Source organism: Falco rusticolus, chromosome 1, assembly GCF_015220075.1.
Source record: "Falco rusticolus isolate bFalRus1 chromosome 1, bFalRus1.pri, whole genome shotgun sequence".
NCBI lineage: Eukaryota > Metazoa > Chordata > Aves > Falconiformes > Falconidae > Falco > Falco rusticolus.
Window position 1 is genome coordinate 37,539,284 of NC_051187.1, and position 25,305 is coordinate 37,564,588.

Below are 25,305 nucleotides of genomic sequence, written 5' to 3' on the forward strand. Positions count from 1 at the left end.
TCATCACTGTGGAATTTCTGGTATGAGAAGGCAGAGCGTCAGAGTAGAGAGAAGATCCTTGCTGAACTGCTGTAATCATGAAGACAGTGATTTTAATTGTCCTAATTATCTTCACTTTGCTGTCTTCAGGTAAGGCTGATGCAGAAAGGGAAAGAGAAAGGTGATCTCTGGGTGGGTTACCAGGATACAAACTGTAACGCATGCTTTGGTTTTTTCTTCTCTGCAAAGAAGTTGCAGCTAGAACTGTGTCTGTGATTTCCATTTGCCTGTATTTTTCCTTTTTTTATCACTGGCAGATGGTGACCCTGTTAGTTTTGAAGCAGCTCGATACACTAGTTTCTTAGTAATTCAGTGACAGTCTGTTTCCTTTGAATAGTTGAGATCTTCATACTCATGAACACTGTCAAAATGATTCAGTTTTATTTCAAGCTGCTCTCCTTTGAAACCACAATGGGTTCTTTTTGGAATTGTGTTGAATTAACATAAAAACAAATACAGTACTAATGTCTGATGCTATATTCAAAGAAATAAAAACTTTAATGTTTTAATTGTAAATATTATTTATTCCAGGCAATATTTTTGCTTGATATTAATAGATCGTGAGCAAGCCAAGTGCTTAAACATCTGGAAATGACAGTGTTAGAGATGTTGTAGTGTTTTCTATGCATTCAGTCCTGGTTTTCATTGCATGGTATAAGATTCTGTCAAGTTATATAACTGCATGCTATTTTTATATATAATAATTATATTTCTCCTTAAATACATAGTGTCTTCTTAAGATGCATATGATGATATATTTCAGAGTAGAAAGAATACAAAATAAGTCATAGTACATCCAGGATGGAATAATTGGAGACTAAAACAAAAGAGGAAATCTTGTTGGTATGTCTGGACTCCCTTAAGATGCAGCTTTATAGTCAATTTAAACCAACCAAACCCTTGACTCCCCCTGGAAAAGGAGGTTTCACCTTCTCCTCCACTTCTAATTGCATCTTCCTATCTGCTGGCACTGTTTTGTTTTGGTTTTTAATTGGTTACTTAGTTTTCAGCTGGAAAGATCTGACAACTGAATAGTTCAGTTGCGCTGCAGTTCTGCACAGTGTTCCTGTGCAAGTTACTTAACCTCTTTGTTTGGCATGCAGCAATGAAGATAATTCTTACTAACTTCCTGTTCGGAAAAAGTAAGGTTTTGAGGATTTTGTTGTTAATGTTTATTCAATACTCTGTTCAATGTAATACATGATTCTTCATTGTCAATAACCCAATAGTCCCTAGTTTCTGACTTTCATAGTGGGTGTTGTCATGGAAGAAACACTTCTCTATCTTGAGGGAAATCCAGCATATTACTTGTCATTGCTGAAGAAACATTTAGATAGTACATTGTTTTAAAACAGAGGAAGGTTCAAGTCACAGAATTTCCATCGTAATTTCAAATAGTTCCAGATCCTCACCTACTGGATTAAGGGGTTTGGTTTAGTCTGTTATAAAGTAGCATTCAATTGTGAAGTTCTTCCAACTTCAAAAATTCATATTTCTCCTCTGATCTAAGGTTTTCTGACCCTGGAGCTCTGATGTGGGTCTTATTACTTAAAATTGGGTAGTCTTTGTCTGGGGAAGGAAATACTGTTCTACCAAAGCATAGCACTCAGTGGGAAATGCTGTTCTACCGAAGTATGTAGCTCAGTGCTGTGAGACACCTGGGACTTGGAACACCAGTTGTCTGCTTAAACTACAACAATCTACTCTCTAAAAACTAAATTCAACAAAGCTAAAGCAACTTGACCCCCTGTCAACATCCTTCCTCCATATTTCTTGTTGTTTTGAAGGCTTAGATCTGAATCTCTTGGACTTCGTAACAGAAATATTAAGATTGCTACGGATAAATTATGTGTGGGACTATGTGTGTGTGAAAGCACCAGAGGAAACAGCAGGGCGAAGGTTAAAAGAATGGCCCGTATTGATAACCAATGACAAAACTGAGAGCAATAAAACTGATAAGATGTGGGGAATGCATTGTTTACATCAAGATTAGAAGGTCTGGGCTCTGATAAGGTCACATCAAAGTTGACTTGTTAGGAGAAGAACTTCAGTCTGATAACAGGAAGAGGGCAACAAGGTTACCCTGCATTGTAAGTGTCATTCCTCTTCTTGCTATCCCAACAGGAAAACAGATCATAACCATAAAGATGTCCTTGCCTTTGTTTCCTCATTCTGGATGGCAACCTTGCCTAAAATGCATGAAGTATAAAGCAAGGAAGATTCTGAGGCAAAAGTTCATGGCATAATGATTGTTGATTCTTGAAAACCTACCTAAAAACTCATTGGTTGCTGTCAGTAAAGAGGAAGCAAAGAGACATGCTAAAGCTCCAACAGCAAACATTCATTGTCCTCCATGTTAGGCAAAAGTCACCCTGGTCAGACTGCTTGGGGACATCTCTTGGGTGCCTGCAAATATGTGGATATGTGAGTGTGAGTGGGCAAAATCAACTTACTTGTGAAGTTAAATAAAATAAAATAACCTCCTTCTTCCAAAAGATCTGAAACTGAGGGTTGGGGGTTTTTCCCTAAATTCTACAAATCTTGACTTCTTTTTTGATTCTACAGGGAAGAAATTCCGATGGTGCACCCTTTCTGACCTAGAACAGAGAAAGTGTGCTGAACTGTCCAAAGCACTTATGGCTGTGCTGCCCCTTGCTGTCAATTCGTTTGCTAGGATTTCTTGCATCAGAGCCCACAATACATATGACTGCATTGATAAAATCAGGGTGAGTTCACAGAGATTTTTTGAACTGATTCTGAGTCCAAATCCTCTTTTGAAGAAGTAACTGGTAAACAGAATCCATGGGAGAATAAAATGGTGCTGAAATTATGATATTGCATATATGACAAAGTACATGGTAGCTTGGAAAGCAAGAATTAAACCCCATGAGCATTCTACTAGCTGTACTATTTTACTCCAGCTGATGTTCTTGCAGTCTATAGGAAATAAATAAAAAGCTTCTTGGAAATACATGGACAAAACCAAACTACTAAATTCAAACTTGCTCAGAGCATTCCCCTTGCTTCTGATCTGTGGGTTTTGGTCCTACTCTGACAATAACGAATATTTTCTCTTCCCTTTCTTCCCTGCTACTTTTAGCCCCTAGTCAGTCTTTTCTGATGTAAAGAGCAAAGCCTTTTCTCATATAAAAATCTTTAATTTGAATAAAATTAGACATCAGACTTTTTGTAAGTATAAGCTCTTGTATTTGACCGTTTCTGAAATGAAATTTTCATAATGCTAAATATGCTTTGAAAAAAATCATTAATGACAAAGGAAGATAAGCATTTCCTATAGAATAATTTCATTCACATGCCTAAAACTTGATTGGGATAGAGAATTTCAGTTTTCATTTTCATTCAGTCCCAGCTTCCTTCCATGGAGTCCAAATCTGACCTGGAAAACAAACCTAAGAAAACCATTCTTGTTGGTTCAGGGAATAATTTATTTCATGTTTTCATTCAGTCCTGCAATGCTTATTAATAGACTTCAGTTCCACTTCCTGGCAATATTATAGCCAGCAGAACTCGGAAAAGGATTTGGGGTCTTGTGGGAGCAGTAGGAGGAAACAGGGGTTGCCTTTTTTTTTAAGTTGGCATCAGAATTGTGTTTTTTGGAATAGAAAGCCCAAAGAAGAGGGGGAAAACGATGTTACTGGAAAAGAACTGGTATTTTTTGAAGGTAACTCAGCCTTCACTGCTAACCTTTCACCATGCTTTGTAGCAGGGATTCAATTAAAACCAAAGCAAATTCTTGTAAAAATCACTGGTTACTACTTCTCAGGCAGAAACTACTCTTGAAGCTGCTCTGTTTGTTTCCCTGTAAACTTGTTTTGAGGGTTTTGCTGTTGTTTTCAAGGCGAATAAAGCAGATGCTGCCTCCTTGGATGCTGGAGATGTTTACTCTGCTGTAAAGCTGTATGGTCTGACAGTGGTGGCAAAGGAGGTCTATGACCAAGGTAGGTTCATGAAGCAAAAGAATAAGCTGTACTTCCGTTTGGCTAATAAATTTCTGTGCAGTGAAAGGCACAAGAATTTTAAGAATTCTTGAAAAAAAGTATATACATTTTCATTGACTTTAGAAGAGTATGGAGGTGACTAACAACTGTTTCCAAAATACTTAGTGATGATGAATAAAGTAGTAGTGGTGCTTTGTATCTAGTAGCCTTTCTGCCTGTGGTACTGTCACTATGACAAACTGACTGTATCTACCCCTGCCCATAGCACTGGTGTACTGGAGTTCTACATCTTGTAGGGAGTAAGAAGGGTTTTATTCCCTCTGTGTCAACTCTTATACCATACTCTCTGCTAGTCTAACTGAACATTCACTAGAGGTCCCTTAAGAGATTAGCTTTTCTCATGAATTAATTTTCTCCTTCTCACCCTAAAGAGACAAGAATATACGGTGGGAAATCTTGTTACGCTAAGATTCCTCTTAATTCGTGGCAGACCTGAACAGCCTGTGCAATGAATGACTTACAGGGCAAGAATAAATAAGTCTGAGCCACAATCAAGCATACAGTAGAAAATACTTGTGGGACATGAATCTGAAAAGGAAGCCAAAATAGCAGATGGATGTAGGAAGAGACGTATGGGGATGGTATGAGAAGTAAATTTTCTTTTGGCTGAAGAACCATGAAATCATAGCGGAACGGATATGTTTCAGGTGGTAGGTATGTTCTGAGGATAAGACATAGGAGTTCTTCCCATTGCAATACCTAAACAGCGTGATACAAATGTTCAGATTTCTTGAGAAGCAGTTGCATTGGATGATGGAGTTGGATGATCTGTAAACCTTTTCCACCAGGTTATTATGTTCTGCTTTGCACATCACTTGCATCGCTCAGTTTGACAAGGTGCCATGTAGCCAGTATATGATAAAGTTCCTGGCATGAGTACCTGTGTTTCATATGCTGAAGTGATTTTTTTCCTTTGCCATGTTCACAGAAATAGTTGAACTCCTGTGCACAGATGGAAGCTGCAGAATTGGGATTTAGTTATTTCTGAAACATATTTTGTCCAGTCACAGGAAATTGTGTGTTTGCTGTGGCGATTGCCAAACGAGGAACTCTGGATATCCAAAGGCTACGAGGTGCACGCAGCTGCCACAATGGAGCCAGATGGACATCAGGCTGGAATATTCCACTTGGCTTTCTCCTTGCAAGAAATGATCTTTCCTGGGATGAAGCACAGCCTCTGAGCCAAGGTGGGTGAAGGGAATCGCCTCTGCCCTCAGCAAAAGTGAGTGAAATGCTAGCAGATGTAGAATGAACTGAGCTATGTGGAAATTGAAGGGATTTTGTGGATGAGATATCCTCTTGGAGTGTTTTTGATACTGGCTCTTAGCTCTCTTCAGAACTTTTCTAGCAATCTCAAAGCAGCAGAACTGTTACCGAAACAGGAAATCTTCGTCTTCTTTATGCAACAGGGAACAAATCTTTGCAATATCTAACCAACACAAAGATGGTTTTAAACAAGCAAAATTTGATCACTCTGTTTCCAGCAAATGTTTTGAATTTGAAGTTTAGACAATGAAGCTGCATTTGCTGATTCGTTTTAAAGCACCATAGTCCTAGCTATGTCCACAATATGCTTGGCCCCTTTTCCTTCTTCCATTTTTTCCCATTTGACTATTTTTCTTTCTTTTTGGTGGTTTTTTTCCCCCTTACATCTGAAGTAATCAGTGAGTATTTCAATGCAAGTTGCATCCCTGGAGTTGGTGTTGCTGCTCCTCGACTGTGTGCTCTCTGCCAAGGACAAAAGTCCTATGTCAGAGATAAGAACCACTTCTGTGAGACCAGCAGTAACGAACCCTTCTATGACTCTGAGGGTGCCTTCAGGTGAGCTCTGTGACACTGGTACTTAACTTATATTCATGGAAAAAGAACTTGTGTGGGAAGAAAAGCCAGGTGATGTTAATGGGATGGCATTTGTCTTTCTACAGATGCTTGAAGAATGGAGTGGCAGATGTTGCCTTTTTAGATCATCTAACAATTACAAGTGCCACAGGTAATTCTTAAGAACTCAGATTCCTTTTAAACTCTGGCTGTGCTCTTTACTGCACAGAAGTTTGGAGGATATACCTATATTTGTGTTGTTTCCAGGGAAAAGTCAGTCTCTCTAAGCAGTTCAGTGGTATTTCTTGGCTCTCCACACAAGTCAGAAGGGAAAAGAAGAGGAAAGAATAAGTGAGCAGTAATTGCTCACAGGAGATTCTTAGAATAGGAGTAGACAGATGTTTTTATACAGGTGATTTCTTTAGCCTAAAGTCTCTGAATCAGATGTCAGCATTTGCATTGCCTGAGTTATGATAATCCTTTTAGAATTCAGTGTATTGAGCTGCTAGAATGTGCAGTTCCTGTATACCTGTTTGGTATTTTTAAACTCAGTCAAGCTCTGTAGCAACACTTTTGAAGGTGGTTAGCACTAGCTTTTCCAGGTAAGTATTTTTAAACAAACATATTTACAGGGTACAGCTTAAAGAGCATTTTGGAGCACCTCAGGCTGAGGTCCCTCTGTTACATGAAAAGCGTATCAAATTTTCCACGTGTGCTTGGTACACTGCGCTGCTTGCATGCTCTTTGCACAACCTCCTCTGAAAAACGTTTTACCTTCTACTGCAGTGCCTGCTGCTAGGTCATGTCTCACTTCATAGATTCACGAGTATCCTATTGTTTCAGACTCAGAACAACAGGAATATGAACTCTTATGTCCCGATGGGACTACAGCTGAGCTGACTGAATACAGCACCTGTAACTTGGGCAAGGGACCTGGCCGTGGAATCGTCACCCGCCACAACTTCCAGAAGATTACCAACAAATTTCTTAGCATGATCCAAGTGAGTGGATCTTATAAGCTGTATATCTCCAGACACAGGAGAAATTTATAGTTAGTGTGAACAAAGTACTAAAATTTGGTTGTTCGGGGGAAGTATCTTGCATTGGCTTCTGGAAGAAGGTTTTACTTTTCTCTGAAGTGTTCTTCTGTAGAAGGCTGGGAATAAATAAGTAAAGAAGGGAAAGATGCTGTAACACCCAAACTGGAAAATAGCTAACGATGTATGTTCATCCTGCCCTGGAACTTATGTCGACCGTTATGTAGCTGAGGGAGACACATAGGTTCAGGCAGTGTTCACCTTTGTTCCTCTCTTTTTCTCAATATATAAATAGTATCCGTTACCTTGACATCCAGGAATCTGAAGCTGAACCTGAAATGCATATGTAAATGCAAATTTGAAGAATTTATGAAGTCATCCAGGCCTTAAAATAGTCCAGTAGACACTGACTAATTCAGCCTAGTGGGCTGGGTTGTGCAGTCACACAGACTGTGGTAGATAGGAATTGTACAAAACCTCTTTATTGAGAGATCTTCATATGCCTTTTTCAGTGCACTTAATAACACATATTTTAGCTGTGTTCCCCCATACCTAGCAATGGCCGTGCAGCAGTGTTCCCAGTATGCTTTTCAGTGATTTCTTCTCTTCCAGTATCATCAGGCTGAACAGAGCTGCTTTGCATATGGTACTTCCTCATCATAAAGCACAAGATATCGTGCACTCCTTTACTGCAATGATCTTTATCATAGATGTTTCTCACTCAGCAATACTCCCTCTGTTGTCTTTCCAAGGTAGCAGACATTGAGCACAGCCCAATAAATTGGAATAACTAAGGTGGAAAAAAACTCTTCAGAAAAGTGAATCATATAATGCTTGTAGGACTGGGGTCATCCACTTGCTGCAGTATCTGTGGGCTTTGTCCCAGTGTGATGGAACCCTGAGTACTGTGTTACAAACCATTGATATGAAGGGAGGGAAGGATAAGGCTGCTTGTTACTGGAAAGATGAGAAGATTTGTTGCAATTAAAAGTCTTGTTCTTGTCCTAGCGCCTCTTTGGGCGAAAAGGAAAGGAAAGAGCCAGATTTGAACTCTTCACCTCAGGACCCTTTGGGGGAAAGAACCTGCTGTTCCGAGATGCCACTCAGCACCTGCAACTTCTCGAGGACCAGCTAGAGATTGCCTATGTCCTTGGTCTGGATTATGTAGCTCTCCTTAAGGGACTAGGCCATGAAGGTGAGAAGCCTTCCAAAGGGCTGTAGCTAAGGAAAGGGAAGAAAAAGTTGTCTTTCCATGTTATTCCTCCCAGCCAGGCACAAGCGCATAGACTTAAATGTCCCCTTAACAGAGAACAGATTGGTGCATAGGTGATATGGTCTCACTGTGTTCCTTCCTTCTCATTCAGGGAGCTCTTTGGATAACAGTGTTGTGCGCTGGTGCTGCATCAGTGATGCTGAGCTACGCAAATGTGAGGAGTGGGCACTGAGCATCAAATCTGATCCATTAGTCTGTGTCCAAGCAACTTCCATGACCAAATGCATTGAAATGATCAAGGTAGGGGACTCCCTGTGGTCAGAGTATATGATAAGACTGCACAGGGTGTGTATGTCCTTGTCTGAGCTGAACAAGAGGACAAACAGCTTGTACACTAAAGGAACTGGTGGGAATGAGAGGGAATTTAGGGGAATTTCCAGCCAATAGGGAAGTACAACTGCTTGATTACGCAATTCATGCCAATCCTGGTTTTGTTATTTTCTCTGATGCTATTGGCAGAGTAGTGAGGCTGATGCAGTCACCCTGGATGCAACACATGTCTACATTGCAGGGAGGTGTGGATTGGTGCCTGTAGCTGTAGAATGTTACGGTGAGTGCTCATGTGACCTTAGAAAGAAGAGAGGGAATAAAAAAACTACCATTAAAAATATAGTTAAATTTCCCCAGTTTGTGATGTTTTGTGATGGAAGCAGAAATTAATATATATGTCCAAATACTCTTCCTAGCTCTTCCACTAACTGGATTTAGCATTTGGTCTAGCTATTTGTTATATTTCTTTTACATATATATATATGTAAAGGGGACAGAGATGCTGACATAGCTCAAGAGGACTGCAAGGTTTTTAATGGGGTGCTGCCATGTAATAGGAATGACAGCAGTGACAAGATCCTTAATGGTTGTTTCTCCTCTCCAGGGGGAGATTGTGTCCCAGCTGCTGAGAGCACAGAGAAATCAGGGAAACTAATTCATCTTAAGCACAAAGGTAACAGAACAACTTTGAGAAGGCGAAAAGTTTAGATTTTCCTGAGGCTGCCTCTAGGATTTATGTAGGAATGTATTTGCATGTTGTTTTGGGAAATAATTTCCTGTGCATGTTCAGTAGGCAGCTAGGACAAGAGCTTTGTGGCTAAGCAAAGAATGCAGATCCTGTACTGTAACTGAAGATGTCCTGACAGGATGAGGGAGAGAAGAGGGGGGTTATACCTGTCTGGAATACTTAATTGCCTTGGTATAACTGGTTATTGTTGTTGTTTTACAGCATTGCCACCTGTTTATGCTGTTGCCCTAGCTAAGAAAAACACCAAACAGATCAACATCCATAACCTTAAGGGAAAGAGATCCTGCCACAGTCACCTGTATAGTCCTGGAGGGTGGTTGATTCTTTCCAGATACACAGTGGGAGCTCTGAAGAATGATACTGAGATCTGTGACATTGGCTCTGGTAAGGGCTGCTCTACGTTACCTGTTGGCTAGACCATGGAAATGTGAAACCCCAAATTTGGGAGTAAAATGGAGATGGCACCATGAGGACTTGATCAGGAAATGATGATTGCAGTCTCAGAGGGTGTTGAAGCAGCTCTTCCTCCTATCTGACTATTCTTCACACTGTTTAGCCCTCTCCTTGCTAGCTATTAGGATGGAATTCTATTCCTGTCTTTTGTGTGAAGAGGCTTTGGAATACCTTGCCTTAATCTCACCTCAATTTTCTTTATTCAGCTTATCAGAACTACTTTTGGAAGGGCTGCATGCCAGGAGCAGATGGAAACTTGTGCAAGGTGTGCATTGGAGACAGTGAGGTGGAAGGGGCTCGAATATCTAGCAGATGTGCTGCAGGTCACAACGAACATTACTATGGCAATATGGGAGCACTCAGGTAAGCTTTTGTCAGTCAGAAATGCAGAGCAATAGCTAGAATTTGCTTATTTTGCTGATTGTTTTCTTTGGAGGTTTGGGGTTTTGGTCTTGTTAAGCAACTGGCTGTATAAACTTCTGCTAGCATGTATTTTGTTTTGGTTGCGGTTGCTATGGGAACATTCAACTGATTGTTGATTTAAAACAGTCATGAAACCATTTCCAGGGCAAGACAATGCTTCCAAACATGCAGGGCTTGGAGCATTGGTACAGACTCATTAAAAGAAGGGATGAAAGACAGTTAGAAGGTCAGAGAGCAGAAGTGATGTGGTAAGGAGCAGTGTAAGGTACAGGAGGTAATTAAATAGACCGAAGATATTAAAAAAAAATAGTTGAAGACAGAGGCAGAGAAGAATATGAAAGATTAAAGCACTCTTATAAAATATATATAATGCATTTAGTTGAATTACATTCTCTTTCATGGCTAGGCACAGTTGAGGCTGCATAGACATTGTGCCACACTTTGGCTTGGGAGCTGCTTTAAGGGATGTAAAGGATTGTCCTATGAAATATGTGAATGCTCTCCACTGAGATCTATACTAACACCACTAACTTGTTCCATATAACAACCGTGTAAGTACAGATGAGAGGGATACTTCCAGCTGCTCCTGGTTTAGCTTCAGGACTATCCAAATGTCAGTCATTATATAGCAGCTGTCTCTGATATCTTGGGTTTTTTTTTCCCTGCACCAGGTGCCTAGTTGGCAATCCCAGTGGAAGAAGCTTCGGAGATGTAGCTTTCCTGGAACATTCTAATCTACTCCAGAACATACAGAGTGAGATGCAGATACTCTCTTTTCCTTTGAGAATGTTCATTAGTGTCAGTTACTTCCCACACAGGGACCATCACTCATGAGGATCAGCTTTTGCAGGTTTAATCTAGGTCCGTGAAGGTGTGTTTGTGGCTGGAAAATTGCAAGAACCTTCCTTCAAGTAGGTGCTCCAATAAAGCTCAAATTCAGATACTGTTCCATTTTAGAGAGGAAAGAGGAAGAATCATTGGGAGCATAACCATCCTTGGAGACTGCACTTATTTTTTGAAAGCTCAAAGCTTTAAAAAGCAAGTGACTTTTCCCACCAGACCTTCTTCCATAGGCAGCCATAGTGCATGTACCTGTTTTTTTTTAAATCAAAGTTTCAGGAATTCAGATAGCAGATAAGAGCAATGCTGTGGGCTGTTTGTGCTGGCAGATGTTCTATGCCTTCATCATGACATGGCAAATTCTTCATGTTGTTTCACAGGCACTTACGGAATGAACAGTCCAAATACCTTAATAGATAAAAAACCTGCAAGTTGTTTTGCCTTTCACAGTTCCTAAAACATTGTTAGTACACTATGAAATATTTAATTTTCTCTGGGAAATACTGATCTTAGCAACCATCTAGCAATTGGATTTTGTTGAAAATTGTTTTAGTTACAGTAGCTTAAATCCCTTCATTATGTCTACTGCTCCAACAACCAAAATAATGCTACCTTTGCATGGAGTTGAAGAGAGAGGGAATCCCCATTTTGTTCAGCCTGATAAAGCACACTGAAATTCTATTTTAGGCAATTTCATAAACAGGAGAGACTTTTCTAAGAGAGGAATCTCCGTAAAATCAGGTGGAGGTATAAGAACCTGGAAAACCACAGGAATTCATGCAGCGATGAGCAGTTTGTCTGAAGAAGCAAGGGACATGCAGGCTGAATTACTTTCTTTTCAGAAAGCAATCTGATTACAGATGAAGATAAGGCATGATAAGCTGTTCATATGCCTTGATATTATTCTAATTTTTAGTTGATAGGTTCAGCTTAAGTTCACTGACCTGTTTCCTCCGTGAAAACACTACCCTGCTCCTTATGTGTTCCTAATAAATGACAACATAGCGTGCTGCATTTGTTTTGAACATATTAGCTAAACTTCTTCCTCTCAATTTTTTAATGTTTTGCATGAGAGTCACCTTGCCTTCAACTTTAATTTTTTAAAAGGATTTACTTTCATTTAATCTTTTCAGATCTGGACAGCTCTGGTTGGGCAAAAGGTTATACCCCCATTGACTTTGAACTCTTGTGTCCGGATGGAACACGTGCTGCGGTCACAGAATGGGCAGGCTGTAACCTTGGCCCCATTCCCCCCAGCACAGTCATGACTCGACCAGTTACTGTCACTAAAATCTATGACTTTCTAATGAAATCCCAGGTAAGATATATTACAAGGAAAAAGTTATAATGTTATCACTTGTTATATATGGCTGCTGAAAACCCTTTCAAGATCAAAGCTTTATATGCTAAATACATAAAGTGCCTTCAGGTCCAATATAAAAGAATTAAGAATGTGCATAGGAGGTTGAGAAAATATTTATTTGGATTCTCTAAAAGGGCATTTTGGCAGCAGTTGCCATTCTGCAGTGGTCAGACTTTTGCTGAGAAATCTGCTGCTGCAATACTGCATCTTTTTGTACAAAGAAAGACAGTGCTAGGTGAAAGTGGAACATTTTTTCTGCTAGATCTTGCTGTAAAACTGAGGGTCACCAGCCTAGCCTTGCCAATTGTGATCCAACTGTGGAACTTATTTCCTTTCTGTTTAGGAATCTCTGGGAAGCAAACTGGATTCTGAATTCAATCTCTTTCAGTCATGGAAGTATGGTGAAAGTGATCTGCTTTTCAAAGATACCACTCAGTACCTTGTCCATGCAAGTCACATGAGCTATCAGGAAATTCTTGGAGTGTCCTTCTTTCAGCTGGCAGAATCAGTGTTTAATTGTACACCTGCAGGTAAAGTCAAGTTCTTGATTGTGAGATACAGAAAAATGCAAAGCAGGCAGCCTTCTGTGCATAGCTATTGCCGTTTTGTTTAGACTGAATGGAGAAGTATGTTCTACATAATCCTGTCACTAACAATTTTCCAAGGAGTACTGTGTTTGGAGCTCCTTTAGAGCCTCTTACAACTCCGATCCAAAAGCACTGAAACTGGAGCTCCACAGGAACAGAATAACTAATACATTTTAGAGCAAATATGAGGTTATTGAAACAAGACTGTTTTGCTCCCACTCTGAAATTTTCCCCTTCAGTTCCAAAGATCAGTTCTGGGAAAAGGGAATATAACGTTCATTTCAATATGCCAAACGTGAGAAGAAGATAAGAAATTTTATATCTAATTCCTGAATTAACCTCAAAATGCATTAAGTAATTTCCTTCTTAAAAAGAGCACAGTAGAGAACTCAAGGTAATTTCCTTCTTAAAAAGAGCACAGTAGAGAACTCAAGATCAAAACCTTTATAAATTTAAGGGATGGCTTTTTCATTATTTTCCACTGAAAGATGTATGAAGTATGCATTTGGCTATCACTAAAACTGAAATTGTCCATGAGCCAGCATCAAGCTGTTTTGGGATCTGAAAATCTGTATTGAAGTAAATTAAGATTACACAGTAAATTAGACTTCTGAGTCTAAGTTGTTAGAGAACTGAAATTCAAAAGGGGAATTTGACCTCTATTCTGCTGTTTCTAGTGAATAGTATCTGAAGAATTTGTTATTTTTAAAGCTGCTAGCATCTTTAAGTGTATACTTTCTTGATGGTTTGTAGGCATCTTGGACTTCTGCAAACAGGACATCTGTGCATCCTCATTGAACTGATGGCTAAGACAGAGGCTTTGCAAGGCACATCACCATCAATACTGAAAAAAAGGAAATAGCAAATCGAACCTACCCAAAGCAATTTAGCAAGGAAACAGTCATCTCTAGAAATCTATGCTGGATACTCTTTTTTTTTTTTTGGTTGTTTGTTTTTTTTTTAAAAGCAGACTTCATGTTTATGATAATGTAATACTACCCATATGTCAGCCCTTTCTTGTTTGGAGCATCACATCACATGAAAAGCACAGGCCAGCCTGCATAACCCACAGGACAGAACTAGGATCAGCAATTCTGTTCACCTACTACGGAGAAATTAGCAGTTTTGTGGAAATAGCAGGGCCAATACCATGGACTAAAATACAGACTGTCATGAGTGGCACAGGTTAGTTGGCAGCAATTTACCTTGCTTGTCCTATAAACTGTTTCCATGCAAAAAACCAATCAACTGACATTTTGGTAGTTGTAGCATTGTCCTCCTATATCCGTAATTTTGGTTGCAACTAGAGAGTCCTTGCTGAATACATATATATGCTATAAATTGTATATGTAATTGCCATCAGAATCAGTAGTATTTTCTGCTTTTAACTGGGAAGAAGTATTTGCCTTTTTAATGAAGGATTTATACCAGTAAATAAAAACATTTTTCTCTCACTAATGAACATATTAAGGCGTCTAATAGCCAACAGAAATGGATGCTTGCAGCCTCAGGATGAAGTAATGGATGTTCATTCTCACCAAAGACTCCAACCATTACTTAATAGTACACTGACGCTTTGAATCTATGATACTTCAAATCTATGATTCTATGAAGTATCAAAATATGATTTATCAATTAAACAGCATTAGTTTTACAAGCAGAAACTGACTGAACATGTTATGAAGCCTTTTGAACAGAATGTATCATGTATTTGCTTTGCCTGTTAGTGGCAAAGATTTAGAGTGAATGGCTCTTCACAGGCAGGGCCCATTTCAGTTTGAAAGAGTTAATAATCTTCTGCTCCCATACACCCTGAACCAGGCTTAAGATTTAAGGTTAAGATTTTTAATTAAAAAAGAAAAATTGGAAAAAATTTGCATTCTGACCAGTAGCAAGGGTTTTAGATTCAGTGAATCTTAGCTGAGACTGTTCTATATCTCATTTGTCTCTTTGCTTCACATTGACTGACTAACCAAATAAAGAACACAGAATGCAAGTCCAAACTCATCTGCCTTTCAGAGAAGGGGAGAGCTAAACAGTGAATGAAGCAAGTGCAGTATGGCAAGAGGAAAATCCTTATATACTGTGCTGTAGCCAGCAAGTTGTAGGCCTAAAGCAGAAGAGCAGGATGCTTGTTTAGGTCTCCGAGGTGCTCCCTTCCTTTCTTTACTGGAACTTACATGCCACCTGCAGGACCCACGTTAACACTGCACTTCAGAGATGGGAGTTACTAGAACAGAGCGAAGAAATGCATCTGCTAGCTTTGTTTTGCCAAAAGCAGCATGCAGCTGAATAGTAATAGATTGAAAATCTGGGTTATACACAAGATCTTATGGGTTGGAGGGGCAGGGGAGTTTTTTTCTTGCATAGACATTACAGGTGCTTAACAGGCCTTTTTGATGTTCCTGTGCTTCAGCTTTGATTCAAAAGCATCAGCCTGTGATGACTTGCAGGCTGTAGTACCTGAACCACTGGCCTGCTCCTTCAGTTCTGAACCTAGCAGGAACTGCCTGTGCTGTCTGGCTCCTACTGCTCTACTGCCTTAAGAGATGGATGCTGTCTGTCTCACTGCTGTGAATAGCAGCAGCTAGGATCACACTTGAAATCCCCCTGGTCTATTACTTTCCTGCTAAAGCATGGCTACAGATGAATGAACTCTAGAATTGCTGCTCCCTGAATCACCACCCGCCCAGTCAGTTACTTAATGGCATTAATCTCTTTGGAGATTCCACCTCTTCCACCCAGGAATGCAAGAGTGATATATCATGCATATTTACTGATGCAAGCCTAAAGAAGGCCTTAAAAAACTGAAAGGTTCTCAGAAAAATTTATTTCCATAAATTAAAAACACACACAAAAGAAACAGTAAAATTTTAGATTCACACAATATTGAATAGAAACAAAATGCCAAAAGCATGATGGAGGCTAATGGCACAAGCATACAAATTCTCATTGAGCTATTTGTTAGCTTGATAGGATCATATAGACTTTTAATCCACAGTTACCATCCATATTCTAGAAGAGCACCTGGAACATAACATACTGAAGGCCCACCACAAATTAAATACATTAAATGAGAACTGCCTGCAGAAAGTCATACCCAGCAAGCATCAAAACTCAAATGTATGCAGCCACAAGACCAGCCAGGCAAATGCTGTAATATACACTAAGTAACCTTAGCTGCTCCAGTTGTAGCATGATGAAAAAAAAAATTTGTTTTTGGAAGTGATCTTCCTGCCTCCCATAATCAACAAATTTAGCAAAGCGCTGCCTGGCTCTGCAAAATTTATTTCTAAGAGACAGTACATGACAAAAGCTTTGCAACTCTTCTCAAGCTGCTCTAGTCATATTTCTGTGAGCAGTATATTCAATGACTTCAAAAACCCTCACTGGAGTGGGCTCACTTTATGAAAAGGCAACTGTACATATCCTTCAGCTGGGGATGTATGCAAGATCCCCAAAGATCTATCCTCTATACTTTCTTATTTCAAGTATCTGAGATAGAAGCAGCTCAGAATGGCAAATACTTTTGCACAGTCATCACTCCCAGTGTACGAGCAGTAGCCACAAGGAACAAGGCTGTTCCACAAGTGCTGTAAACAGGAACAGAGGTGGGAAAGGAAAAAAGCAAAATTGCACAAGCGTGACAGACATCTATATGCTGAAGCAGGGGAAGTGATGCTTTGTCTCAATGAGCTTATGTCTCTATCATCATTACAAATACTAACCCAAAACAGAATAACGCTGTATATTTGTGTTTCCCCAAACTAAGGTCTGGGACAAGCTAGGCAACTGCAACATAATTTTTTAACTCCTCCAATTAATTGTAAACAAGAGAGAATTGGGTGTTTTCTTTGCTCTGCTCTCTCTGCTGTAGCTGTTAAAAAGAAAGCTAAGAAATGTTATTTCAAAGCAATCGGAAACAAGACAGAGCAGGGAAGCAGACAAAAAAAAGCCCCCACCCACCCAAACCCAAAAGAACCCCACAACCTAAAGGAAAACCCAACACATTCCATGTTTCAAAGCACATTGTTGCCTGGACTCCAGTTTCATCCCTTCCCACCCATACCCTTGTTTCCTTAAAAGCCCCTGTAAGGTTACAGCTCAATTGTGTCACAGCACTAGAAGCCTCCTGTGTTAATAGAAGGTGAATCAATGCTGTGTAACAATCCCATTCTATAGCATAAAACCATAAAAATATATATATATCTCACTTTTGCTACAGCTTCCAACCAGTCAATAATTGGGCTAATAAACCAGTATAGGGAAAGTTTCAATCATTTTTTAAAAGGCAGACAACCTTTGCTTTTTAGGGATTTCTTTTTATAAAAATAAAGAGTATCAATTAAAATGTTCTATAGCAGCTCAAATAGGTTAACCAGACCTTGCTGCTGAAATATTATGTCAATATGTTCAAAGTTTGTCTGCCTTGTTATTTTACTGTCAAAACCCAAACACGACTATTTTAAGTGTGCACTCCTCCCTTTTCTTCAGTCTTCCTGATTAAAGATAACTAGCCTCCAAAACAGGAATGTAAACTTCTAGGAATCCCAGCAAATAATCTGGGAGCAAAACAAGCCCAGATTACATTTCTTTCAAGATTCAGGCACACACAGTGTATGTAATAATCCTCTCCCATTCCTCTACTTTCAAAGCTCTGGAATTCAATAGATTGCTTGTTATTTTTAGTTTTCTGTTTGGTCAGTAACAGAAGTGGCAGAGCAACAGAAAATAATGAAGGTATTTTCAGTCCTGCATTTATTGGAAGTTTATTAAAAATACCCACCCACTAGATATTTGCTCATTTTGAAGGTAAATAGAAACTCTATTATATGGGTAGGTAAGAAAGTGCAAGTTTCAAGTGACAAGTGAAAGAAATAACAGACTAATTAAATTTGAGCATCCCAGCAATGACAGCTTTGCCTGAATAACTTCTATAGGCACTAAAGGACAGAAATTACCTGAACTGCAGCTAGCATTCATTTTTAATTATGCTTCAAGTAAATTTAACAACCCAAAAGGGAGCTCTCTTCCCTCAAAAGGTATAGCTAAGAAATTGCCCAGTGCTGCATCAGATAATTACATTACATAATGAAAAAAAAGATAATTCCACATGCTATGAGGCTTTTTGTACAACACTAGCTATTATGTACAACAGTGCTGTACAGAGTGTATTTGATTCTAAGCTACATGAATTTTAAATCTAAAATGGTAAGAAAATAATTTTTTTCCATCTTAAGGGTATTTTTGTCGGTGTTAAAATCAAGTTGATTTTTTTAATGGAATTCAAATAACTTAAAAATGAGTCTTAAGATTTTGCTGGTGTTTCCTGCATGCAACAGCTCAGCTCAATTAAACAAAGACCTCTACCTGCATATCCTGCAGCTTAAAATCCTCCTGGGCTTCTCCTCTGGAGAAGAGGTTGGCATCAGACAAGTAGGTAAAAACTATTATTTGGGAAAAATTAGTACTGAGCATAACTTTTTCTTAAAATATTACCTTTTTTTTGAGCTCAATCATGTTAAAAGGTGTCCTCATGCAGCAAATAAAGAAACATATACAAAGTGCAAGTTATTTAATGTCTAGTTAATGTAGGGCTTCTGCTGCCCAAAGCCAGGAAGGGCACAGAAACTCAGAGGGAACCTTCTAAGTTAACAGAAGGAAGAAACAATTGAAAGTAAACCTAGATAGCTACTTTTAATTATTAAAAAGTTAGTGGTGTATCAAGAATGTGTTTGCTAGAGTTCATCTTTATCAAACACCATATCTCTTCTGTCAGGTTATTCAAAACAGCCACTACAGTAACAACAGCAGACTCAAATGTGCAAACAATCTGGAGTACAGAGTTCTAGCATCACTGAAGGTGCACTACTTCCTCCTTTACACTCCTACTCTACCCCAAAAAGATGTTTAAACATAATTAAACATTAGCAGTAATTTCCAGAGGCTGGGGAAAGAATGGTACATTGTATGTGGCTGTGTCACACTCAAACAGGAACCTAAATAATCCCTCCAACAGCATTAAAAAAAACCACCAACAACAAAAAATAGCACCTTAAAGAGGGCCACAGCCACTGATGACTGGATGTTAGGACAGACTGGTAGAGTAATGTATGAAGAAGTCAGTAGATTTCTCCCAACAGGAATAAAATACCGAAGGAGCTGATTGGACCATTTTCAGCTAAACGGCTCCCTCAGATGCTAGAGGCCTGCTCCTGCTCAGCCTCCTTTGCAAAAAAGGCTTCAAGGTCCATTAGCTTCTGACTCAAAAGAGTATCTAATTCCACACTCTGCAGTGCAGCTTTTTTTGCTCGGGTGAAACTACCCACTGCTTTGATTTTGCCTCGTGTCTTCCTTTTCCGGGGAAGAGTAAAGTCCTGAAACTCCAGAATCCGCTTTCTCTTCTGCTGGCTGACAGAGATCAAGTGTCCATTTCTCTCCTTGGGCTCTTCAAAGATTGTTTCCAAGCTCCTGGTAAAAGCAAAGGACAGACGCCTGAATACTCAAGAAGGAGTTAACCAACTTACAAGGACAGGCAGACTGGTGGATTTTGTAACCCAAGTAAAAAGACTTTTAAGTCTTACAGTTTTATAGTCCCTTCACACCTCTTGTAATGTATCCCTATCCACAGCTTGCACCTCCTACAACTGCACATTACTGATAGCTACATAATTTGATATTGGTGCATAGACATTTAGGTTAAATCTCATTATATCTGTATTTCAGTTCAAAAGCACAATTATAGTCTTGATTTTATAGAATAGATTTAAACATTGAAAAACGTAGCAGTCTTGATAATCATGCTATACTTGATGACAGGCAGTTATTCTCAGTGTTTTAAAGACTATTTTGTTGCCTTTGAATTTTGAAAAAGTACTGTACTTGCATGGAAGCTGGAATGAATGAGTAGGTGAAAAAAAAATACGAATCCATACTTAAAACACCTGCAAATTCTTAGTTCACATTTTATTTCACTGCTTTCCACCCAAAAGTAAAAGACATTATTTTTTAATTAACCTTCTTAAACTAATTTAAAAAAAACCACCACCATTTATCTCCCTCTTAGCTTACAGACACCTTTAAGCAGAGAGTGAGAGAGAGGAGATTAAGTAACTTAAATTTATCTTAGTTTTCTCATTAGGAAGCAGAACCAACCTGGATGGAGGAGGGGACTTATAGTTCTTGTTTGTGTAAATTTCTTCTAAACTGAAGTCTTTCTTCTTAAGCCTGAAAAAGTAATGAAGAAATCAATCAAGAAACAAGTATTACAAAACCACCTCTCTTCACAGATTTACAAGAAAGAAGTATGGTTTGTGTTCTATGCCTAAATGCTAACTTATTATGCTTTAACTAATTCGGAATAGGGAGGAATGAAAAATGAGGTCCTTAAGTACCTAATTTCATACAGTGTTTTTAAAAGGTCTGGGTCAAGACTTGGCATTTCTGCAGAGGTCAATATTCCTTCTAGTGTTCTATGATGTTTTGAAATAATGATGCTCAAAAGAAGGAGGGAAATCTCTTCACAAGGCACTTTTTTGTGGAAGGTATGAAAAGACTTACAATTTAGCTGATTAAAATTTCACCTCTGGAGACTGATTCTAAAAGTTACTTATTGACACGTAATTAGCAAGCTGATCTCTGAAGAAATGCATTCCTTTGTCAAAGCTGGAACTTCTGTTTAAGACAGAAGTGAAGAAATTACTAGATGACTGACTGGAAAAGCTTTATCAGGATCTGGCACTGTGATTACCCCAGTTACGCTGAACTAATGTTTCCCTAAGATCATATACCACAAAGAATGAAGGGACTGTGAAGAACTCCAACATAATTTGCATCAACAAAACTTCCTAACAGATCACTTCATCTCACTGCGCATTGTAGAATGACTTATTTTCAACATATGTTTATTGATATGAACTTCTTTCTTCTTTAGAAAATAATTCCATTGCAACTTAGTTTTTCACATTTTGCCTAAAACCTAGTCAGTAGTTCATATCCCATAGTTCTTTATTTATCCTTTCTCACTTGAAAAAAGTTATTTTCAAAGACTACTTTCTTTCTTCAGTCTTTTGATACAGCTGTATCAATCTTTTCTTATACAGGAAGCAAACATCAGACATCACTCAACTGGGAGTGTACAAAATAGCAGTGGTAAGGGAAGCATTTACTGAACTGATTCCATTATTATGCAGGAAGTGTAAGCAACAGGAAGTAGAAGGAGTCCATTTAAAAGATACTGCTCACCTTTTTGGTTTGGGTAGTCCCATTGGAGTAAGGTTAGGGTCCGGCTTAGGAACAGTTTTCCTGATTCGGATCTGTGAGACTTTCTTTGGTCTCTTTTCTGGCTCAGTCTGAAGAAAGAAAAAAGCAAAAGATAAAAAGTTATAACTGAGAAAACAATGACCACACCAGTCAACAGAATTCCCTTTCATGTTGAGTATACATTATTTATAGAAAAAACATTCCCTTTGTTTTGCCACCTTCTTTCTGCTTGAATAAAAGCAAGCAGTAGCACAGACTAGGACACGCAGCCTGTTTTCTCTCCTCGTCTTTAACAGTTACTAGATAATATTCAGCAGCAGCAACTTCAAGTTCTGGGGAACTAAGAGTGTCAAATATCTAAAAACTAAAATGAACTCACTTTTTTCAGTTCTGTGTCATCTTGGGATCTAAGACAGGCAAGAATAGAAGCATCAGCTTTATCAAGGGCATGAACCTGGAGCTCAGATGCTGAAAGCCTGGGGGGAGACGGCAATGATTCTGGAAGTGAGCAGGACTTTGGTAACGGAAGAGGGAATGAAGCTTCCAGACTGTAACAGAAAAGAAGGGAATATATGTAGATTAATACCCAATTTATGCTGCAACAGCACTCCGTGCTCTCAGGTGAGGTTCCTAAATTGCAACATGGGCACAAAAAGCAATGCAATTCACAGAAATTGTTCAAGTGAGTGAACTCTTCCTCTGATACATACATACAGCCAAAAACTGCTGCAGCCCACACTGATACTGAAACAAATGAAACACTGGCAGTGATTTGAACATTTAATTTTAAACCACTCTTTTCCTTTTCATATAAACAGTTTACAGCTCTGTTTAGTAACTGCTGATAAAAAGTGATTAATCCTCTTTTCTGCCAAAGAATTTCTTTGACACAACTATTAATTGTACTTTTTGTTTACAGATAAATTTAAAAAATAGCTTTTATATCTGCCATCCTGACACCGAAAAAGAATAGAAGGAAGTTTCAGCACCTAATGTCCAGTCGCTCAGACAGAAAGAATATACATCCAAGTAAGGAAACAAACTTCTAATTTCATATATTCGTTTCAGAAGAGGTGGCACAACATGGTTGAAAGTAACAGAAATGTTCTGTGCAATGATCTACAAGGTGTTTGCATTAATGCCCCTCCACACTTCTCCATTACATGATCCAATCAGTTTACTTCACTAACTTTTTAATCAGAAAGCTATTCTTGGAGTGAACTGCCAAAAGCTGAAAGCCAAAATGACATAAGCAATGTTTTTCTGAGAAAGCTCATGATCCCACAACTCAGAATATATATAAAAGTCCAAGAGACTCACCATATCTCATGACCTGCAGTCTGTAGTGCTTCCATACTCTGTATAGGTAAGTGCGGTAACATGGCATAACTGGTTCAAAAGAAGAATGAAAAAAACACGACAAAACAAAACAAGACAGAAATTAGGTCTACACTATAAAAAGACGAGGGAAAAATTATTAGTATAAACTGGACTGTAAGCAAAACAATGCCAATATCAGGAATGAGAATGAAAGACTAAAACGATACAAAAGCAAGCCACATCTGCCATTTATTCCACTGATGGCTTGTTAGGGAAATAGGCCTACTTTCACTTAAAAATGTTAGTGATGAGAAAAGGAGATAAAAGTACACAAAGAGGGAGACAGTATTAGTCTGAAAGTTGTAATTATTTCTATGAAAGTCTATATTCCTCATTCAAACCCACCAGTTTTTAAAATTAAAGTAACCAAAAACCTTGAAGGATTAGCCTACTAAATAAAAAAGTGCATTGTGGCAACAGTAACTAGGAAGGATTTCCAGAAGATTAACTCCCTGTTGTCTCAAACTCCAACAATCTTAAATTAATATTCTTAATTGATTGGAACCACCAAAGACATTTCCATAATGGTGGTAATTACCAGAATTCTATGGCATAAGTCAGCACAGCAGCTCTAAGTCCTTTTAATATGAAGCTTTATTATTGTGCCCACGCTATTAATAGCAGTGCAAAAAAACAAAAATCAGTTGGCACAGCTTTTATTACATTGGACAGCAGATCTTGTACTTGCTGTTCTCCCAAACTAACTGTTCTGAAGCAAAGAAGTTAACAGCCAGACTGGAATGCTACAAAATAAATGAAAACGAACCAGGCTGGCAGCACAGGTAAGTCAGGAGGTCAGAAAGACCCACTTATTGTGATTGTCATTTAGTATCAACACTGTAACATTTTCTTTCTCTCAGTATTCCACTCACTATCCCAACACTACTGGGATCTGTATAAATAGTGCATCAGAGTCCTCCATGCTAGAGGCAGAGTTTGCTGTTTTATGCAACAATAACAATAAAATTACAGGGAGGGAAAAAAGCCACTTTATAAATTTTGAATCCAAATGAGTATTAATTAAAAAAGGATTTAACTTAAAGAATACTTTATTACTGGCAGTGGAAGCGACATAACATGATTTTTAGGCAGGAGAACTGCTCCAGTTCCTTGTATCCTGTTTATTAAAAACACTAACTATGAAAGAAATAATTTAAAGTGGACAAATCTCTTCCAGAAGAAAATGGCCTGCAGAGAACTTGGAGCTACTTTTTAATTTTTCTGATATTTAACTATCTTAAAACAGGCAAAGATTTTTGTCATACTGGGAGCTGAAAATGCTTTTATACTGCACCACATACTTCTTGTATTCTTATATTTATATACAAAACATTTATTTCATATAAGATTTCTTTTTGAGTACACATGAATTTAAGAGAGATTTACTGAATTATCCTCTTTTCACCATTCCTGTTAATACCTTTAAAGAATGTTAGTTTATGAGAACAGGCTGTCAATCTTCAGCAAAATGGAATCTAAAATGGTGTTAAATATTATGCTAGGTTTTGTTCTTTATGTTGATTTACAGCTTAACCTTTAATACTAATTTTTGCTTAACCGTTTTAGGAATATAATTTATTTGCTGCACTTCTTTAAATTTCTGCAAACATTCTCTTCAACTCACTGCATGCTGCAATAACTTTCCTTTAAAGAAAACCTGAGTGGGGCTGAAGAATTAAGGGTCCCTCATATATATTTTTAAGTTATTTCAGAGAAAAAATTAGTTTTAGGCTATTTTTACTTTGGGTTATTTTTCACTTGAAATAATAAGGTTAGATTTCTCTTCTCTTTCTTTGGGATAAAGATCATTCATAGCAAAACATTTCATTTTCAAATTACCCTTTACATGAAGGAATTAAATCCTCTTACACTTTAGTTAACTAGATATGCTGTAACAAGCTGCCTAGGAGTCTGTAAACTCAAATAGGGGAGAAAACACGACAGCTTAAGTCAGCTCTGATCTCCCCAGTCCAACATTCCTCAACAATACAAAATAATAAATTCACCTCATATGCAGAAATAAGTTTTAGAAATTACGGTGCTTGTTTTGTTTTTAAAAGAATGGCAGCACTGTCTTATTTTTAAGTTTAGTGTTGGTACGATTACTTCCAGAGTACTAATTTGTACACTAGGAAATTCAGCCTGATATATTGACTCATATGGAATGAAGAATGCAGGTCCAATAAAATGCACTGTGAAGTTGTCTCTATGCCATTATTCAAGTTCATTCTTTCAGTGCAGAGTGCAGATGACTCCCAGAATGGAGTTGTACTTGCACAAGCTCACTCCCACCTCTGGTAGCCATTAGAATTTAAACTAACAAGTCAAAAACTTTTAGGTATGTTATTTATACAAAGCAAAATGCAGCATTAGTTATCTAGCAAGATTTTTGGTTATACATATGTCAAGCTATGACATAAGATTAGCCAAATTCAATGGTTCTCTAGAGACTGCCATATTAAACAAAACAATTAATCAAATGGACTTTTCTACGGTGCTTGTGAGCCTGTACTGTCCAGGAATTTCAAGACTATAAAATCAGAGACTGAACTGCTGCATGTCACTGAGGCATAAAGAGCACAATCTTTGCTCAAGAGTGTTCAAAAATCCTGTAACAGAGCTAGGAACCTCTTCTCTCATTCTGTTTCTTAGTAAAAAGATCTCAAATGCTGATAAGCAAGGTTAAATTAAATAAGCAGAATAGATTTCAGTCCTCTTCCCACACTAACAAAAATGACACACACCCCACACACAAATTCATTACCAACCTGAACTAGAGCTACACTTGCTTAC

At 38.4% G+C, this 25,305-nt stretch overlaps 2 protein-coding genes across 4 annotated transcripts in view; one reads left to right on the forward strand and one right to left on the reverse strand.

The window, feature by feature from the left end:
* On the forward strand, positions 1–18,227 carry LOC119157687 (melanotransferrin-like). The gene is made up of 17 exons (XM_037408857.1): positions 1–129; positions 2,605–2,765; positions 3,899–3,998; positions 5,063–5,245; positions 5,717–5,879; positions 5,984–6,048; positions 6,720–6,877; positions 7,922–8,108; positions 8,278–8,426; positions 8,646–8,736; positions 9,061–9,129; positions 9,406–9,588; positions 9,864–10,020; positions 10,752–10,834; positions 12,054–12,238; positions 12,627–12,813; positions 13,624–18,227. Exons 1-17 carry the CDS (start codon positions 78–80, stop codon positions 13,671–13,673), a joined length of 2,223 nt encoding a protein of 740 aa, XP_037264754.1. The 5' UTR covers positions 1–77; the 3' UTR covers positions 13,674–18,227.
* Positions 17,565–25,305, reverse strand: part of PRR14L (proline rich 14 like) — an 18,757-nt gene continuing 11,016 nt past the window's right edge. For 2 of the 3 annotated variants that reach the window (XM_037408722.1, XM_037408604.1), the window contains 5 exons: positions 22,453–22,521; positions 21,512–21,680; positions 21,115–21,221; positions 20,026–20,097; positions 17,565–19,341 (listed from right to left, as the gene is read on the reverse strand). In XM_037408722.1, the coding sequence (XP_037264619.1) occupies positions 19,065–19,341; positions 20,026–20,097; positions 21,115–21,221; positions 21,512–21,680; positions 22,453–22,521 (694 nt within the window). In that variant the 3' untranslated portion in view covers positions 17,565–19,064. Of the gene's footprint in view, positions 19,342–20,025; positions 20,098–21,114; positions 21,222–21,511; positions 21,681–22,452; positions 22,522–25,305 lie in introns of those variants that run through there. The other variant, XR_005107611.1, reaches the window with a different exon arrangement.